This window comes from Strigops habroptila, chromosome 1 (genome assembly GCF_004027225.2).
Source record: "Strigops habroptila isolate Jane chromosome 1, bStrHab1.2.pri, whole genome shotgun sequence".
Classification (NCBI taxonomy): domain Eukaryota; kingdom Metazoa; phylum Chordata; class Aves; order Psittaciformes; family Psittacidae; genus Strigops; species Strigops habroptila.
This window is the reverse complement of record NC_044277.2, coordinates 147,627,017-147,647,153: the sequence shown is the minus strand read 5'-3', so window position 1 is coordinate 147,647,153 and position 20,137 is coordinate 147,627,017. Positions and strand designations below refer to the sequence as shown.

The following is a 20,137-nucleotide window of genomic DNA, read 5'->3' as shown; positions in this document are numbered from 1 at the left end:
GCGCTTCAAACTCGGCTCGCACAGGCGGCAGGGGAGGACGTCTCGGCGGCGTTCCTGGGTTACCCCAGCGCAGTCTTAGAGCCGCCCCGCCTCACTCCGCCCTTCCCTTCCTTCCCCCCCCTCCCCGACCCCTCACGGCGGGCGGGTGGCGGTGTGAGGTACCGTACCGGCGGGCAGGAGGCACTCCAGCGGCGCCACCGCGCGCTCCATGGCCGCCCAGCTCGCGGCGGGGGACAGCCTTGAGCCAGCGCGGCGGGAACGGGGGAGAACGGGGGACACCGACACACACACAGAGAGAGAGGCGGGGATTAGCGGTGCTCCCGTCCCTTCTTCCCTGAGGAACTGCCCTTCCCGGCGGGAGGCGGCGGCGCTGCCCCGGGCACCTGCAGCCACACGGGGTGGTGCTTCCGAAGGGGAGGGGGGGTGGGAAGCGGAGGGGGAAGGCAAGCTGAGAGACTCGATCGCCGTCGCGATCCGTTGCTCGGCGATGGATTCAGCGGGGGGAAGGCGGAGCGGCGGCGGCGGCTGGGGCCAGTGCTGGCGGAGAGCGGGCGGGTCACGGGCCGGGAGCGGGGCTTCACCTCTGCGCCCTGGAGCAGCGGCTCCCACCGCCCCGCGGGGCTGTTTGCGACACGGAGCAATGCCGACGCGGTACAGCTGCGTTAGGGGGGCATGCAGGGCAGGTACAACGCGAGGAGGGCGGCGGTGTGCTCGGTTTTCCGCCTTCTAAACAGGCGGCCGCATTGAGTTCCTTTTCGTTAAACATCTAGAGCGCGGAGGGGGTGGTGATGGGCACCATCAATAAAAATACCCGCAGGTCACTGTGGGTGCTGGAAGTGTCCTGCTTTGAGATCCGGTGACGAACGGCTCGCTCAATGCAAAAGGGGCTGATCGCTTTCATCCCATTGGAAAGGAAAACAAGCGTACCCAGCGCGGTTCCCCACGCCGCAGTGCGCGGAGCACCGCGGGCTGCTCCCCGGCCCGGCCCCGCAGCAGAGGGCAGCAGAGGCCGCGGCTCCGGTCCCCACGCAGCGCGGCGCCGAGCGGGTCCTTCACAGAGGCACCCTGGGGTGGGACAAGACGGGAGGGTGAGGTCTCGGTTTAGGGGTGTTTGGAAGAAGATATTGTGGTAGAAAAGGACCCGGGGGTGCTGACTGACAGAGCTGAGCATGAGCAGCTTGTGTCCAGGCGGCCGAGAAGCCAACAGCATCCTGGTCTGTATCAGCACCAGGGTGGCAGCAGGGCCAGGGCAGGGATCATCCCCCTGTACTGGGCACTGGTGAGGCTGCAACTCGAATCCTGTGTCAGTTCTGGGCCCCTCACTGCAAGGGAGACATTGAGGTGCTGGAGCGGGGCCAGAGAAGGGCACCGGAGCTGGTGCAGGGCCTGGAGCACAAGTGTGATGAGGAACGGCTGAGGGACCTGGGGGGTTTAGTCTGGAGAAGAGAAGGCTCAGGGGGGACCTTATCGCTCTCTACAACTGCCTGACAGGAGGATGGAGCCAGGAGGAGGCTGATCTCTGCTCCCATGTAACGAGTGATGGGTCAAAAGGAAATGGCCTCAAGCTGCACCAGATGGGGTTAGAGTGGATATTAGGAGAAATTTCTTCCCCCAAAGGCTGGTCAGGCACTGGAACAGGCTGCCCAGGGCAGTGGCGGAGTCACCGTCCCTGAAAGTGTTCAAGAAAGATGTAGACGAGGCCCTTAGTGACATGGTTTAGTGGTGGACGTGGCAGTGCTGGGGGAACAGTTGGACTCAAAGGTCTTTTCCAACCTAGCTGATTTTATAAAAGTTTTGTGATGGTCAGTATTTCCAGTCAGATGGGAGGGAAGTGGGACCAACATGTCAGCTGCTACTCAGTCCACACTCCGGGATTCACACTCAGATCAACAGAATTTAAGTGACTCCAGCATGGAGTGAGGATGGGCAATGTTTGTCCTGTGTGATGCCAAAAGTCTGTAGTGCCTGTAGGTGCGCCGTGGGTCTGAATAGTGCAAGCACCAGGCCTTTGCTTTGGACCTCTTGGATAAGCTGTCCTGCCACATCTAAAAGATTATACTCTAAAAGCAGCTTTAGTCTACAAAGACTGACAGAAATTCAGAAGCATTGGAAGCGTTCATGTCTTGACAATGAGAGAAATTAAAGGAAAATATATTAAGGACATCAAGAGATAACTGTCATTTACACTTCAGAAATAGAAAGTGGTTTGTTTCATTTTTGTGTCTTCCCTTTCCACTGAGAACTTGAATTTCAAAGACTGTTAGGACTTTGATATCATCCCAGCATCATTCTTTAAGCAGTTTAACCAGCATTAGGAAACAGCAGCTTGCCCTCCCTCCTAAAAAGGGAGGCCACAAGGGGACTGCCATACAGTTGGTCTGTGCTCTCCTCCTCTTAACTGTCTCCTCTTCCATTCTGTCTCTTTTCTTTTTTTGTCCCCCCCCTTTCAATTTTGCCAGGCGCTCTCCTGCTACTGGGTAAAATTATTAAACCTTCTCCAGGATAGCTTATTTTTCTTTAGTATCTGTCAGTGTCTCTAATTTTCTGGTTTTATTTGTTCTTGGGGGGTACCATCTGGTATAAGTAGTTGCTGATAAGCAGCAGTGGCTTCTTAGGCATGAGAACAGCCGTACCTACTCAGAGGGAAGATTCATCCCACTCAGGACCCCATTACTAGGTAGTGTTCACTTACAAGCCTTCCTCCTCTTTTCCTTTGCTCCTTTTAACATACTTTTTTTCTGTAAATGCAATAATTTCCATCTCTCCGCTCTCTTCATATCTGACAAGATGCTTTTTCCACCTCTGCCAGGCCTGGAGTTCCAGGCAGTCCTTTACCAGCCAACACTGTAAAAAAGTAATTGCAGCTCTCTCTGCTAATCATAGCAATGCATGATTCATCACAACAGTAGCGTTACGGGCAGAAGTCAGCCTTGAGAGAGCAGGCTGGCACTGGTATCCTTTAAATCCTTTCAAGATGCACCAGGGTCTGCAAGGTAAGGCAAACTGCCAGCCCACTCCACCACTAGGCAAGGGGCGAACAAGTCGGATGTGCTTTCTCTCCCTGATCTCTGGCTTTCACTGCCCTGTCTTTCAGGTACAAACCTCTCATCTACAGTATGAAGCCCTTTTTAAGAGTCACCTCCACAGGAATAGCTTCTGATGATGCTGAAATGCACTGACCTCTAAGGCAGGGCCTGAAACTGTTTAATACTGTGTTGCAGAGCCTAACAAATGTATCTAGTGGAAGAAGTTTAAGAGAGGCAAAATGAGTAACTCTACCCAGCCTGGAATGCTCTCCTATGGATAGTCCCTTAAAGACAACATGCAGTCAGGAGGCTGATGTACTTTTTTGAAGAAGTACTTTCACCTGCTTTTTGCACTTTACCTCTGTGCTAGGATGTCAGTTGAATTTCCCTGTGAAGAGCTACCATTTAATAAACTAGCAACAGGGGTTTTTTCCTGTCACACATAGGAAATTCCTCACTAAATATTAGGCCTGTTTTTCCAGGTAGCATGTAAGATTCAGAAATACTTCCTTCCTCTAAGCTGGACCTCAAACCAAACCAAACTCCTGCTCTTTTCCTCTGCTTGTATATGCCTGCATCACTTTGCAAGGTCTGCAGAAGAGCATACAGAGAGGCTATTCAAGAAAGACATCCTAGGAGCACTGATCTTGTGCTTTGATTACTGCTGTCTCCTCTGATTAGCTAAAAGGAGGGCAGGTGACCTCAACCCTAAGTGAGAAAATAAACAGGCAAGCAGATGTAGTTCCTGAGTGACAGATGAGGCTGTCTGACAGAGCAAGTTTCTGAATGATTTGAAGGAAAGGTTGAGGGAGTGTTCAGACTGTTTAAACCTCCTCTGGTAACCAGCCAGCCAGTCATGCCTCTCACCTGGTAATAGTTACCATTAATTTTGCACGGACTTGATGACTGAACTGTGTATGCAGAAACTGCAATTTATATATATTATTTTACATATATTTTTATATATATAAAAATTCTTACCAGATTCCAGATAGCTTCCTCTTCTTTAGGAAAACTATTCAGAGAAGCAGTCGGTTGGGCAGCTTCTATAGAGCATAGTTATGACATGACTAGCACTGCACTTCAGCATGACTAAAACTGATCAGATGTTGAAGGGCCATTAGGAGGGCAGCAGCTTTTATTTACTCAGAACATCTTCCGAGACTTGGCAAGGAAAGAAGAGGGAAGTCAACATGAATTGCAAGGGGATTTAAATGGGATTTATACAACAGGGCTAAAGCAGGCAGGGTCTGCTGTGCTTCCTTAGGATGACAGATCTCTGCATATAGTCAGGTATACAGCTGAGGCTAACTTATAGTAGTATTAGTTGCTTTTAGAACTTTTCCTTCTTTCAAATAGCCCAATCTAGTTGGGACTGAAAGGTGTAGAGGTATTTAAGGACATTGTCCAACAAAATAATAGGACCTGTCTCTAGCATTCACAGCATAATGTCCCTTCCTTAGACCAAAGGCAAATTGGTCTGGTAATGCCAGACATCATCATCTGATGTTTTATTTTTCGTCCCTTCCCTTCTGCCATCCTTCACCCAGAACAGGAGTCATATCTCTGTGCTTGACTGAAAAGTACTTCTGGTACTGTGCAAAAAACTAGGGCACATTTCAGTAACTGGCAACGTGTATCTGAAGCCTTTTGACTGGAAAGCAAGTAGATGCAAAACTACCCAAGTACCTTGAGAGGCCCTCTTGGTGATGTCTGAAACAAGCTGCTTGTAAAGTATGGGTATTTGTGCCTCCTGCTATTCCAATTTGATTGCTAAACCAGAACAGCCTGTACAAGGCTGGCAGTCAGGATTCATGCAATGTGTACAGGTGAAGAATATTTTCTCCTTCTCTCCACAGCCTAACTTTATATTTAAATGAACCCAGTGTTAAAAGTAGCAGTTTGGGATGGTTCATTCTCGTACCTATTCCAGTATTTGTGCAGAATAATAAGGTTAGGAATGTTTAGCTAGCTCAGCTATCTGATTGCCTGAACATCCCTAAGTGCTTTATAATTGAAAAAAATGCAGGCATCAGTAGATAAATGGGATGCTTTATTATAGACATTATATCCTTGCAATTCCCCTGTGCCAACAATTGAAGTCTCCACAACCTGCTTAAAACTCAAACACCAATTTGAAAGGTACAATCATTCAGGGGAAGAAAAAAAGAGAAACAAACAAAAAACCTGCAAACAGTCACCACCATACACAGGCAGACAGAATCTAACACACACACTCTTCAAGACCAGGTCCTGGAACAGTTAATAGAGCCAACTTCGCATTTGTTTCAACAAGTCCTGAAGAGATTATAATACATTGAAAGAAAGGAAGGGAGGGAAGATAGGAGGGAGAACTGCAATATTAAGTGCAATCTGTTTCTGTAGTGGTGTAGAGCAGACTGGAGATAAACCTTATGAATTGTATTAGGTCACATAGTAAAGCAGAAGAAAATAATGGTATAATAATCCTGTGGCTCACTAAGCAAGACACTGCATTCAAAAGAGCCAAGTTTTAATACATGCTTTACTACTGGCATGGGTAGATAGAATCAAACCACATGGATCCATATCCTCAAGTATGGATCAATTTAGGAACTAACTTATCTTTGAGAGATCTAGTTTGTAGCATTCTATGCCTTTGTTTCCTTATCTGTATAACGGCATCAATGAAGTGTACCCATACTTTTAAATCAACCTGAGATCAACAGCCAAATACAAATAAATCTGTATCACTAATGAATAGACAGATGGCATTTGTTTATCAAGTTATTCTATACAAATTGAGAAGAAGATTTATTATGCTAATGAACAATATTCTGTCATGAAGATGAATGCAAGATAAACTTTGGAAAGAGGATTGTGTACTGAAGTGATAACTTTTAGAAATAAAGAATTTTCATCAAATCAGCTGCTGTCAAGTCACTGTGGACAACCTTAAACAGAGATTGTGCAGTCTAATAGCTATGACTATATTCTTGACTTTGTGGAGTCAAGAGACTATGCAGATGGCAGAGATGCTAGGCAAGCTGTTTGACCAAGCTGGCTAGGAGTTTCTGAGAGGCCTTCACTGTGGTGTCCTGGCAGCACAAGAAGAGTTAAGAAGTAGGAACAATCCAGTGAGATGCTGCATTCTGTTCTGCCTGAAAGGATTGTCTTATTTTGTCTGGAACTCTCATTGTCTTCTCAGGGTGCAACAGCCAACATGGAGAATCACTCCACATTTTCCTCTCAGGACCATGTCTCCAGCACAGTCTAATGTAAGTGCATTCCACAGCACCAAAAAAATACATGGATTTTTAGTTCTTGATGTCTCTATCCTGAGTCTTGCTAACTGCACCACTCCTCAAGCATAGCCCTCTCAGTAGGTGGCACAAGGAGGCAGCATTTGGGAAGTGAATATTGTGCATTTGTACTGGATGTGAGAGCAAATGAGATGGCATGGGCTGCTGAGGTGTGAGGAATGCTTTCCTCCATCTCTCGCCTTGTCCGTGTGCCACTGTGTTCTGAGTGAAAGAAAGTAAGTTGCAGGAGCTTTACATGGTGGTCTGTCAGGTTCTCATCCCTGTCCCCTTTTTTAGGGGAATAAAGTGGTCTTGTAAAACTGCAGAGAGCAACCTTTATCTGCAGTCATTTGAGCAGGCAGGGCAGTCGACATGAACCTAAGGCAGTGGAGACTAGAAGGTGAATGGTCTATCAGGGTAAGAAAAGGGCTAGGTCCTGCTCACAAATCATTGCTGTCTTGGCTGGGCTAAGTTTGGTCAAGGCCCATATAGCATACCCTGCGGTGGTGACTGCCAGGGTGATGAAAAGTGGGGCCATTGATAGCTGACAAACAATTACAGCTGTACTGACCTCTGCAAGCCACAGCTCTAACTCATCAAAGTAAGGACAGAAATGTTGAGGCCTGCGAGGACCTAAAACTGTCAGGGACAGTGTCACTGTGATGGGAGCCACTTTGAGGAATCTCTGGGATAGAAACGATGGAGACATCTACCTGCTTCAGTGTCTTTGTTAGGTTCCATAGAAGTGGCAGCAGCACTGCCTGATGAGCAGTCTAAAAGGCAGCAATAGAGAAAAGATAATGGCTGCTATTCTGTCCCATTAGTATGAACAAAGCTGCCTGAGCCTGCCCTCAACTCAAATGCTAAATCTGTTATTGCTTGCTAATTCTGTCTTTGGGTCCCAGGTGGAGAGAAAAAAATGTCCTGCTGGGACAGAGGGCAGCCCTCTGATATATCTGCAGGAGCTGCTACTTGAAGAAAACAAGCTTCTCTCTCTTGCGCAACCTTTCCCAGCTAGTGTATGCAAAGACACTCAGCTAGCTGGAGATGCCTGCCATTAATGCCTCTTTAACTGAGAGAAAGAAAAATTCCCGAGAGAGCCTATGGAATAACAAAACACCTACAGTGAAGAGCATCATGCAGGGCACATACATCATCTCTTCATGTGCATTAGATGCTACTACTTGTGGACATACATCCAAATATGCCCATAGATAAATGTATTGCGTCTTCTTTTAGTTTAGTTGCTTAAGTTAGCTGCAGGCTGACATATGACAGAGTTCACATTTAAATCTTCAGAGTAAAACACTTTGAAAGCAAACCTATTAAGGTTAATAGAATGAACTTACAATGCCCATGGTTAAGAAGGAGGAGGGAGTGAGACACTCGGTAAATTGTTCACCAAATAGCCTGTCACCTCTTGGTCTGCAGCTGCAGGCCTGCCAATGGATCATTCTATTATCTTTAATGCGCTTAATTTTAAAGTGGTATGCACATCAAATGTAAAAAATGTCAGTTTTGTTATCTGTGATCCTGCATCTACCTTAAATATGTTAATAAAGACTATGTGCTGTCTAAGAAAGTGCAAAGGCATTATACATACCGCGTTTGCTTAAAAATGTCTGAAATTTAAACCAAAAAGTAGTTCTGTTCATTAAGCTACTCCATGCACAAACCCCAGGACACTATGTACAAATATACACAGAAATCTCTAGAAAATGCATTTAGAATTGAACAAACTTACCAAGTTAGGTTTTTTTGGGAGGGTTTATCTACTTCATGAGAAAACGGATAGCCATTTACTTAAGGCTTAAGGTCAGATTTTTGAAGTGCCTAAAATGCAGATTAGCACCCTATGAGATTATTGCTGTAGTCGATTACATTCATCCTTTGGTACTTTGTCACCTTAGAAAATCTGTCTCCTACATTTTCAGACAGACTACCACATCCAGCTGGGCTGCTCATGTGTTTGATGAAATATGCAGCAAACTTCTACCCCTGCAGAACCTCTGCTTTTCCTTGCCTGCCCTTTAAGAAATTGTGCTGACTATGCCACAATACCTATCACATTTGCCTCATGCCATTTCAAATGTTTTAATTCCCTTGGCCATGGATGAAGTTACTCCCTCCCCAACAGTGCCAAGTCATGCCCAGGCTTCTACTGCAGGAATAGTCTATCAGGGACATTACTAATAGATTTCTCACCACGATACCCAAATACCAATGAGGAAGATGTTTCAAATTGAGATTCAATATATATCAGCCCAGTCATGGAGGTATAATCACTAAAGATCACTAAAGCAACATTATTATTCACATTCCAAGGTTCTGCCTATGAACCGTGAAGGACAGACAGGAGGTTGACAGCACAGCTGGAAAAAAGGAAGAGATGGGTGAAGTTACTAGCAGAGAGCTCAAGGGTGTTTTCTCCCTCTACATAGCGAGCGTGGCAACTGGAACAGAAATAGGAAGGGAAAACCAAGATTCACAGCAAGCTTTGGCAGCCTTGCAATGGCAGAAGTACCAAACAATAGTGTAATTCCCATGAATTTAGTTGTAGGTTGACATTAGCACATGTTCATTTGTAAACCAAAGCACTCCTTGTGGAAGCATGACATTTACTTTTGCCTGGCTTGTTAATTTCACCTGTGAAATCTGTTCCGTAGACTGGGATAAGTTCACAAACGTAACCAGCATCTTAAATCAGTATATTTTAAAACACCAATTTGTACTGGTTTAATTAGCACTGGGCCGTGCTACCTGACAGTTTTTATTTCAACTAGTGCAACTTTGAATTTAGGCAATTCCTCTAGCTTAATGCTCAGAGGTATTTAAGCTTTAAAAGGCTTAATATTAATACTTTACATGAACATCACTACTGATCAGGATCTCTATACTTCGTGTGTTTCCTTTATTCTTGTTTTCTTCTGTTTCAGTATTTGTTTCCTCATTCCTTTCTTTTCCTCCTTGTTGCTCCCCTAAGTTTTTCTTCCCTTCTTTTGAGTTCTGACCTTGCCTTCCCATGGGTCTTCCTACCTGAAATAATGGAGCAGAGTGACTTTAGCAAAGCTGATTAATATTATTTCCTGCCTTGGCAAGAAGAGGAGAAGGGAATACTCTTGCAAATATCACCTACTTAAGATGCTAAGCCAAATAAATCTGTCTTACACTTGAGGCTATACGCTGCAAGTGGTATATCCCAAGAAAAGCTTAACTTCTTTGCAGGGAGGAAGAAATTGCTGACTGTCGATGAAACTCTTTCCTAAAGATCTTTAATCTGGGATATGACTCCTGGCCCAGCTCAATATCATTTTAATGCAGGCCACAATTACAAAAGGTGCACCCTTTCTGTCCCCTTGCACCCCATTTCCCTCATGTAGTTATACTCAGGCTTTTACCATGTCTGTTATTTTAGGGCATACCTATCAATGGAGCAATGACCTTAAAGCTGCTTTAAAGAATAAATCGAGGGGCTGTTAAAGCATTCTCAAATTGTTGCTGGCTGTGAATAATGTTTTTGTTTTTGCCAGCTGCATCATTAGAGAAACTGATTTCATCATGTAGTAGATTTGTATGCCCCAAGTAGAGAAACTGGTTATACAAGAATATTTTATAAGGCTTGTAGGCCAATTTTAATTAGACAATTTTAATTCAACAGTGATGCTCTGAGATTTAAGATCAAAATAAAAATAAACCCCCCTCAGTTCTATAGAATTAGAGAGTAAAGATATAGTATTGGGTTATTTACTTCCTTCTCACTATGGAATATGTTTTACCACTCCTACTGTAATGTAAAATATTTACTCTGACCATTAAGGCAATGAAAGCATGGCAGATGTGAGGAAGAAGTAAATATCATGAGTACAGTAAATAACACACACACAACCAAAATGCGGACAACAAACCATAATAAGTCATTACATTCTTTAGTGCCTATGATAATTTAAAAGCATCCTGTATACTGGAATACAAGCTTGCCATCAGAGCATAATATGTTGACTCAATAGCAAATCAAACAAAGAGAAAAAACACTTCAGAAAGTCTCTGTCATTATTCAGAAACTATATTTGTAGAGTATGTGAACAAGAAACAAGCTCAGTGCTATTTCTTCATAGGTTAAAATGATGTTTTAGTCTGGTTTGCAAAGGAAAAGATGCTTTTCAAGATTCTGTGAAGTAACTCATGAGGATCTGTACACATGAAATCATGTGGAAAGGTGAGAAAATAAGAGAATTTGGGTCCCTGGTAATTTCTGAGTTTGCGGCTCAGTTTCCACCAGTGTTCACAGAGAAATGGGTAAGTTTCTTCAAGTTTCATGATAAAAGCCATGATGAGGGAAGGAAAATCCAGATTGATTTAAGACACTGGGGAATCCACCTGGGACAGCTCACTTTCTAAATTTCATAGTATGGGAGGCAAGATTTATTAAGAATTTGCAATGTCTTATCACAGAAGTTGCCTATACATGAGCATTTCAGCACCCCATTCAAGTAAGGGAGAATAGAGTTTGGGTTTGAAAGGCAGAGGCCTAGTAAATTAAAGCTTTGATGAGGAATATCAAGGAATAGGGAAAGACGAATTTACCCTTGATATGGATAATATCTGGCTTCTGCTAATTGGAGAGCAAGGCACTAAGCTTTGTGGTGCATCAGCTCGTTAGAATCAGAGCATGTTTCAACTAACCAGAAGGAATTAGAATTGTTTCAGCACTTAGTCGAGATACGTTGCAAGACTGGTCTCTTTACTGATGGTATGTACCATCAAACAAAATAACTTGCAGTTTTGGTACCATAAGTGCAAATGCAACTATGTTAATTCAGCAGAATATAGTGCACCAAATTTACTGTTGGGTTATCTTCTTAGCATCAAAATCTTGTTATGGGCAAAAGTAAACACACAATCCATCAAGCTAAAAATTCATTGTTACTCTTTTAGCTGTCCAATGGTCCATAATTATCTCATTTACAGAGAAGAACTTCATTGATGGTGCGGTTACATTTTTTAGACAGAAAAGCCAGCACCAATCCTGTTCTCTGGTGTTACGTTCACTGTTTAGGTGTAGCACTAAGGTCCTATGGTTGACCATTTCAGTCTCCCTCATCTCATGGTGGTGGTGGAGTTATAACACATCACTGTCATTCTGAAGTCCTTACTGGGAGGACCATAATGGTGGGATTTTCCTCCTCTGCAGTCTTGGGCCTGCTTGGGACTAATTTTGTTAGTTTTCTCATCCTAATCTCATTCCTTTTCATCAGATCCCAGCCAAACGTTGAAAGCTGTACAACAGCCTCACTTAATCGAAGCACTGCTGCTGAGTACACAGGGACAGTGGGGTGTGTCTGTCCTTTTCCGACCAGGAGACTCACTGAGCTGAAGCCTATCCATCTTAGGCACCAGTCAAGTGGCTGCTGGAAAGTGTTAACCAAGCTACAAGCTCAGACCAAGGCAAACCCTGTCAAGTCCTGAGACTCTGTATTGTCAGGTTGACATCAAGCTGTAGCCTCTTATTAGTGGTGGCAAAATATCATGTTCCCTGTCCTAAAATGGCTCATATCATTTTTACCGGGCTACAATTTATGCCATATATAATTAATTAATGTATAAATCAGCCAGTATGAAGATAAGACGGCTGTTAAAGAATGGCTGTTTGGAGCTGTTCCCCAAGGGGATATCACAATGGCTGTCATTCACATTATCTCTGCAGTGCAGCGGGTAGGATGCTCAGGAAGTCTGCCTCTTGTTACAGCTGACTTTGATTTTAAAAACAAAGAAAGTAACTCATAATTTGCCTCTTTTTTTCTTTTTTTCCCATTTCTTTTCTATTGCAAACACAGCTCCCTTCAGTAACCTCATCTGCAACTCTATAGAGGGATGGACATAACAAATCTAACAAACTAACAAAAAATGAACAATAGTGATGAGAACTTCAATAAACTGTCAGTTTAATGAAGTAGAAGGTCTGCTTTCATTAGTTCCAGGGTTCATAAGGCTGTTTAATGTGTAGCGCCTCAGGCTGGATAAAATCTGCTCAGAGCCTTTCCTAGAGTGGTTACGCAAATTAAGATCCTCCATAGAGCTCTGATGATAGAAGGCAGCTTATAGAGGGCTGCAATGTGCAAAATACAGTAAGTAAAGAACTCCGTCATAATAGGGCACTGACAACTCTTTACCGGATTACTATATAATAAATGTGACGCTATTTTGCTAACATCTTTCAGTAGTTAAAAAGAAATCAAACCTCCAAATGAGTCCCCCTCGACTGACAAAAAAGGGTGCAGTAGCTGTCAATCCAGTGGGACTGTAGCCCTTCCCAAAGAACTTAAATTTTAATCTTTTCACTCCTGATCTTCCAACTGAGAGCACAGTATTGCTTTTCTTTTTGGGTGTCTGATGATGAGAAGAAAATTCAGAATGTATGTAGAGCAAGCATTAACAGTACCATGCAGCAGGAACTCTACCAGCGCTGCAGGATCAGAAAACATTTCTCTGCCTATCCAGCAGGAGCTCCAAGACATCTTCCAAGCACCAATCCCACTATCTAAAGTGAACAGGTAAATTAGAAAGAAAGACAACTAACCATAAAAAAAAAAATGGATTAAAGCATTTCATATTCTCACACAATCCTTCATGGTTTAACCACTACCTTAGAAGTGAGATGAGCAGGACATGATTGGTGGATAGATCTCCCACTTAGTCGAGGACTGGGGGTGTTTGATCCCCGTGGAGAAAAGGCTGGAAAGCACTGTGGAATCCTCCTGAATACAGAAAAAATGCATACAGGAGTCAGAATATTGGGGTTTTTTTGTGTTTTAAAGATACCTGCACTAGGAAGTCTGATCTCACAGCTATTTGTCTTCTCAAATGACAGTATTAGAACATCTTTTCCCCCTCCGCTCTCCATCCCATCCATTCACTTTAGATTTTTCCGCAGTCAGAAGCTATACAACTATCCAAATCTGTACAACACCATGTGTTGCTCTTTCCTTTGCTTTGGCTTATAGCCAACACTCTGATTATTTTGGATAAAGCCATTCATACCACCATTGCTCCTGAGAATAAATGATAATCACTATTCATTTGTCTCCCACTACTGAAGCTGTGTAAATTGGACCATGGCACCATTCAAGTGAAGACAAATTCTGGCAGTTCCTCCTTATTATTCATTTCCACAGTGACTTCTCATCAGCAAGTGGTGTCCACACAGTGATGAAAAGTGGGCTTAAATTTGGAATTTTATTAGTGTTTACTTAAAAATGCTAATGCCATTGCCAAAGACTATTGGGAAAGTATTAATCCTCCTTCAAATATATTTTAAAACCTGTTTCTATAGTGAGCAGATCATGAACCAGATTCTAATCTCAGTCATTATTTAAAACAAGCTCAGTTTAGTCAACTCTCAATTTCCAACAGTAACCAAACTGAATTCAAACCCTTAATGAAGCCAGTATTCAGTTTGATTCAGAAGAGGGTCTGTGTGGTGCAGTAACACTGAAACCTCCTACTTGGGTACTCAGCTGGAAACCCAGCTTCTTGTCTGTACTCCAATGAGTTGATGAATTGTTAAGTGCTTTAGATAAAATGCTAACAGCTTAAAGAAAAAAAGAAATATATGCGTTAAAGGATTTTCAATAACTTGGTAAGAGTTTCTTGAAAAACGGAAAGAGCCAAGGTTAAGGTCCCTGCTCTCACTCAGGAGCAGGGAGTCCTAATAGTCCTGTACACTGAGAATGTGAAATTACTTCAGAGCTTCTGCAGAGAGTAACTTCTAGTATAACAACTTATTAAATATAAATAACTTCCCTCAGTCCTCTGCTTTGCCTCTGTTAATCATCTGTGTCTAGCTTTATCACATCACATCTTAGCAACCACCGTAGCTCCCTTCTCCTCACCAAGGAGAAAGACAAACACTTTCAAAAATAGCTTTGTGTATGTATTTCCAAAATCCAATGACTTTTTTTTTTTCCTTTGTTCATAAGAAATTTGAAGTTACTTATCCAGTGTTTTCAAAGCCAGGCTTCCTGGGTTTCCAAACCTAGGGAGCTTCTGATGCAGGAAGAGATGGTGCAAGCTGCATTTCTGAAAGAGTGATTACTTCTGAAAGAAATTAAGTGCTTCAAGGACAAGGAAGTCAAGAAAGTAAATAAACAGAGAAAAAAAAATCTGTATCATTTGCAGGAAAAAGAGAAAAATGAGAAAGTAGTAGATCTAGCCCTTCCTTTCATGCTTAAAATAATTGGCAGGCCCTCAAATCAGCATCATGAATCAGAGTTCTCTGTTACCATGAGAATAGTGGGAGCAAGAAAGCACACAGCAATTTGGTATTTGTTAAAACTGGCAAACCTTCTCATCCAAATCAATGTAAATAGTTCCACCAAGTCCCCAGTCAGCTACCTCTCTTCAAAATGCATCTCCCTTGTCGCAGAAATCAAGAACAGCGAGCACTGAAAGCTTTGCTAAGCACAAGCTGAACCTTAGCGAGTAATGATCTCTCACACTGAATGTTCTAGATGCAAGAGACTTGCCTACATGTTATTGTATTTACCACTAAAATAAAGCCACGTCTGGAACAAACTGCAGAGTTACTTTGCTACTTGACATTAGATGTAAAGAAACAAAAGCAACAAACTGAAGTATTAGTTAAAAAAATAGGTAAAAAGTAGGCTAACTGCATGCAGAAAAAAGTTACTGGATCTGAAGTCCCTGGCCATGAGGAATAATAATGTTGCATTTTTCAAAAGTGACAGTAGAAGTGCCTAACAGCAGCCATAATCCCTCATCTATATCTTATCAAAGAGCTGGTGCTTACAACAGTATATATTCTCTACCATTTTCTGTACTTCTCATCCCTGACTCAGAATGAGGAGAGCCCTTATAGTCCTGAACCACTATCATCACCTAAATCTAAAGTATGCTTCGAGGCAGAGTGTTAATTCTGTTGCAGAGCATAGATAGAGATAGATGCAAATAGCAAATTATGGATTGCTAAATAAGCAATGTCTAAATGGTCTCAAAAACTCTCCCATACTTTAAAAAATAATCTATTTTTACTACTTCTACTGCTACAGTTAACTAAAAAGCAAATTAATGCAATGCTACCACTTCAGAGAAAGGAAATGCACACTGATGGATTTAGCTGGATATTGATAATCGCAACAACAGAGTTCTTTCATCCAAAGTTCTCACCTAAAGCCACATAACAGTTCTGGGCAGAGCTTCTTACCTCTACTTACAAAAAATCAAAACCAAACCACAACCAAACAATATCCCACCCCCTTCCCAACAAACAAACAAATAAAACAACAAAAGGACATTCCAACAGTCCTTGGAAGCTTAATTAACACTTTGGAGAATCAAATTGGAAGGTGTTGCATTCTATAAGGATTTGTTACATTCTGAGTAGTCTATGGAGAAATAAGACCTCTAATTACATTAGCCATGACGTACAGTGCTGCATATATGTGATCATAATTGCCTTCAACCTACCTGAGATTTTAAATTCAAGATACTGGCCTAACAGATCTTTGTTATAAGGCGCTAGCAAAAGATTTATGCTTTAATACACTTCCAGGCATTTTTCTTCTAAACTGTTCTCAATGAAATTTTTGCAGTGTATGTTCTGAGAGAAGTGACTTTATTCCAAGGTGGGAGCAGGCACAGCAGAGAGCCATCTAACACCACAAGCAGCAACTTTCAGTCCAGCCAGCAATCTGAAACAACACACTCCGAAGGTACACAGGGTTTGTATAGCAAAGGCTATGAAGTTGCCTTATGAGAGCTCTCCACAGCCTTTTTTATCCCAATAAAGGTGGCTGTGTAGAAAAGCATACACTAGAAAAGTCAGTTTTGCCTATTTTTGCAATGTCATGCATCGGTAAAGAGATTTTTAACCATAAACCCAGAGCATGTTATGAGTGAGACACCTTTATCGTGAGTGAGTAGCAGCTATACTTGTTAGTGTTCCTGCCTTTGAAATTTGTTCTTCAGAGTAGAGACAGAGAGTTCATGAAATCTTCGCCAAGCTACAAAAAACTTGCCAATTAAAGCCCACATGGAAATACAATGAGGAGAGGAACAGTTATCATAATGACAGATGGACTGTACATAACAGATAGCAATTTAGTTCTTCAAGGATAATTACAAAAGTTGTTGGAAAATAATCAGGCCCTTATTCAGCCAGCCAGGAAGATAGAAGGCAGCAGTTCAAATACCAGAATTCATTATGAAGTGCAGCCAAAAATGAAAGCTGAGGCTGAACTGGGCATACTGGAAAAAGTTGTGTAAGATGCATCGTTGCTTCCTGACGGAATCACTCAAAGGTGGGCACACAAGTGTTTGGAAAAGGATAGTCAGAGAGCAATTACAATGGCTGGCTATTGATATTACAGCAGTTCGTCCCAGGCCCAGTCACTGTTTGCAGGAGTGCCAAGAATGATGAAACAGAGAACATGGTTATTACATTTTCTGGTGAGCTCAAGGTGGATGTAACTTCAAGCACACTAGAGATTGGGACAGAATTAGGAACAAAACCCCTAATGCACTTACATGACAAGAAGTACAAGATACTGGCAGTTGAACCGTCAGTTTCACCCATAAGACAGGAAGTTATATGCTTAATCATGGAAAAAATATCAGGGTATTAGAGTAGATTTTAAAAAGGTGGATTAATAGTGGTCTCTCATTACAAATAAGGTAGGCACCACCCTGCGACATGCAAATGGGAGTGCTGCCTGTCAGCATATGGACATATTTTCCCATCACTCAGAAACTGAAACAGATAGTCTCAACTAGATTTTTCTGAGCAGTTTTGAGCACATTTGTTGATAAACATGGAAAACAGCCGGGTGTAACAGCAGCCTAGGAAATATATCTGAGTGAGGGGTGTAAAGGCTAGAGCAAAGAATGCTTAGAGTTAGCACGATAACTATTCAAATATGTAGCAGGCTGTTGCAAAGAGGAGAAGCATGTCCTGCTTCTCCTTCTCCACAATGAATAGGACGAGAAAGAATGGATTTAAACTGCAGCAAGTAAGATTTGTAGTAGCTATTAGGAAAACAAATAATGATGGCTAAACAGTGTAATACACTGCCAGGCAAGACTGGGGATCCTTCATCAATGGGAGTTTTTAAGAACAAGTTATTTTGCTGAAAAAAGTTAATGCACAACTAATACAGCCTTGGGAGGTGACAGATTTTGTTTTCCTTGATTTGATCTTTTTTATGTGCATACACATATCGTTCATCCTATGCATTGTATCCTATTTATGTGCACACACATATCATGCATCCTATGCATATTAATGTTTCAAAAGCAAATTAATTTGATGAAATTTGATCAAATTAATTTAATCACATCACAATCCTCCTCTGCTCTTTTGACTCTTCCTCTCCTGCTACTCGCTTTCCATATCTCTTGGAACTCATAGTACTTTTGGCTTCATCTTTTTCATTCCCAACTTCCCTTTTCCTTCCTTAGGAACTGGCAGTTTTTCCTCTGAAAATGTCAGCTGCCAGGACACTGCACAGAAATTGGAGACTAATAATTTGTGACCTGGAAGAACGAAGGGTAGGAACACAGATGTATTTTGCCCTATTTGTTCTATCCTTCAAGTCACATTTTTTCATGTTCAGTAATGTTTCTAAAAAGTCATTTCCAGCTGTGAATTCCTCTCCTTTCCTGTCCTTTAACACTCAGAACAATTCAAGTTCCTGTCACTTCATGACAAGTCCGATCAGAAGCTGCTGCCCCCCCCACTGCCCCCCCGCTTGCAGTTCTCCTGCCAAACTAAACCCTTTTGGTTGCTCCACTTCTTTGCTCCTTTGTGGTAACTTTGATCATCTTAGGCTCTTACTACAGTGGGGAGAAACACAGGGGCATTTGCAGAGGACAAGTAAGCCTAGCTGTGGCTCAGACCTGCTCTCTGGAAATCCCTCTCTCCGCTGACTACAGAGCAAGCCTAGGGCTTAGACTGTGAACTTGTCTCTGGGAAGTATCACACCTTCAAGGAAAATACATTGAACTGCCCTCAGAAACCTTCTTTTCAAAACAGAAGTTTTCCCCTGAGGTAGGGACATCTTCATACCGTCACTTAGTTGGCATGTGCTAGGTGCTACAGGAAGACATTTAGATTTTAGAGAATGTCTACCCATATGGACAGCTCCTACAAATAGCTTAGACAATGAAAAGAGTACAGCCCCCTAATCACAGAATGGAAAGGACCTTAAGATCATCCAGTTCCAAACCCCTGCCATGGGCAGGGACGCCTCACCCTAGACCTAATGAAGGCCTTCTAATCAGAACTGTGTCCTCACAGGTGACAAGGCCCTGATGTGGGAACTGGAGAGCTGCTGACAGATGGTGTTGCCTGGAGGACAGCAGAAACTAAATGGGGCTACCAAACTATGGAGCATGGAGCCCTGGAGAAAGCCCGCAGTGATGGAAAATGTTAAGTACCTTCTCGGTAGAGAGCAAGCACTTAATGAAATGGGAACATCTGATAGCCCAATAACAGATAAATAAGACAAACAGTTATAGATTACATGGGTTTCTGGTGACATGATTAATCATGAGAGCACAGCTCATCTGGATAAAGACATTACTAGAATCTTTTTTCTTATTTCCTTGTAATTTATAGTGTCTGCATTACAAAACACGATTCTCAACAACACATACTAACAGTATTTTTCTTCTTATTTTTTAGGGCAGAGCTGTATCAAACAAAAAATTGCAACTGCCAATTATTTTTTTCCCTGCGAGAAGAAGATGCTTTAATCATTCAGATTCTGTCTCCTCGATGGATCAGTTGAATAGTTCATCTTTTTGGAGGAAAAAATGTACATAAATTAGAACCCCTCATTGTGATGCTGTGTTTCTGAATGACACGTTTCAGACCCAAACAATAAATAATTCTTGGGGCTTTTCTTATCCTTTATTAAAAGAACTGAAAGCACATTCAGCAGGAGATTTCCATTTCTCATTAAGCAGTTCAAGTTACATTTGTATGAGAACTTTCTGAAGATTTCCCATCTGCTGTTGCACTACCATTTGTGATGTCTCCAAAAATAAGCATGGTGGTGGGTTTTTATGATTGCATCACCTCTCCTACTGTTCAGAGTAACTGTGGCAATATACCGATAACAAATCACAGCAGCCAGAATTATCTGGTTGTGTTGAAAGGGGTTGCAGTGTCTACATCAACATATGAATATAAACACTAGTTAAAGTTGAGGCAGGAATTATTCAGTTTAACAGAAGCTTTGAAGTTTTAGTTTTAAAATTCTCTTTAAAATCACGTATAAAAATGAAATGTAATTTTTGAGTCATAAAATCTTCATGTCATCAATGAAAATTAGGTTGGCACAAAAAGACTTACAAATTAAACCATCAATAATTATGACAGCTAGAAAAATGTAATCAGATCTTTCTTCAAAAGAAACCTAAACCACTCTAATCTCCCCACCTTGTTTCAACTGTTGTTTCTCATCTGGTCATCAGTTTTCTTTTGAAGATATTTGCCTAAATTTTTCATTTTTCCATGACAAAAATAACATAAATAAACAAATCAGAGCCAAGCCCGAGTTCCTACCTCTGGCAACGATTACATTTCATACCCAGAAAAGAAAGCTCTCTTGCCACTGAGCGTGACAGATGACACACTGTCTGCTCTGCCAGCAGAAGAGACTCTGCCCTGCTTCCCATCAAAACACACCCCGACATCCCTAATTTTGAAACATGGAAATAAAAATAGTTAAAAAAAGAACCCAAAAGAAGCAAAGTCTCTTGCTACTGACATTGCTGTCTCCCAAAGCTATCAAGAACCATTATATACTTCAG

General features: G+C 42.2%; 1 protein-coding gene and 1 long non-coding RNA gene across 3 annotated transcripts in view; one reads left to right on the top strand and one right to left on the bottom strand.

The window, feature by feature from the left end:
* Positions 1 to 426, bottom strand: part of TPK1 (thiamin pyrophosphokinase 1) — a 293,711-nt gene extending 293,285 nt beyond the window's left edge. Inside the window, exon 1 of one of the 2 annotated variants that reach the window (XM_030476888.1) lies at positions 168 to 426. In XM_030476888.1, the coding sequence (XP_030332748.1) occupies positions 168 to 210 (43 nt within the window). In that variant the 5' untranslated portion in view covers positions 211 to 426. The remainder of the gene's footprint in view (positions 1 to 167) is intronic. The other variant, XM_030476881.1, reaches the window with a different exon arrangement.
* A 118-nt stretch (positions 427 to 544) lies between these two features.
* LOC115604145 lies at positions 545 to 19,255 on the top strand. The gene is made up of 3 exons (XR_003990135.1): positions 545 to 683; positions 18,618 to 18,748; positions 19,005 to 19,255. It is a non-coding gene; the product is annotated as an uncharacterized LOC115604145 (long non-coding RNA).
* The last annotated feature ends 882 nt before the right edge of the window (positions 19,256 to 20,137 follow it).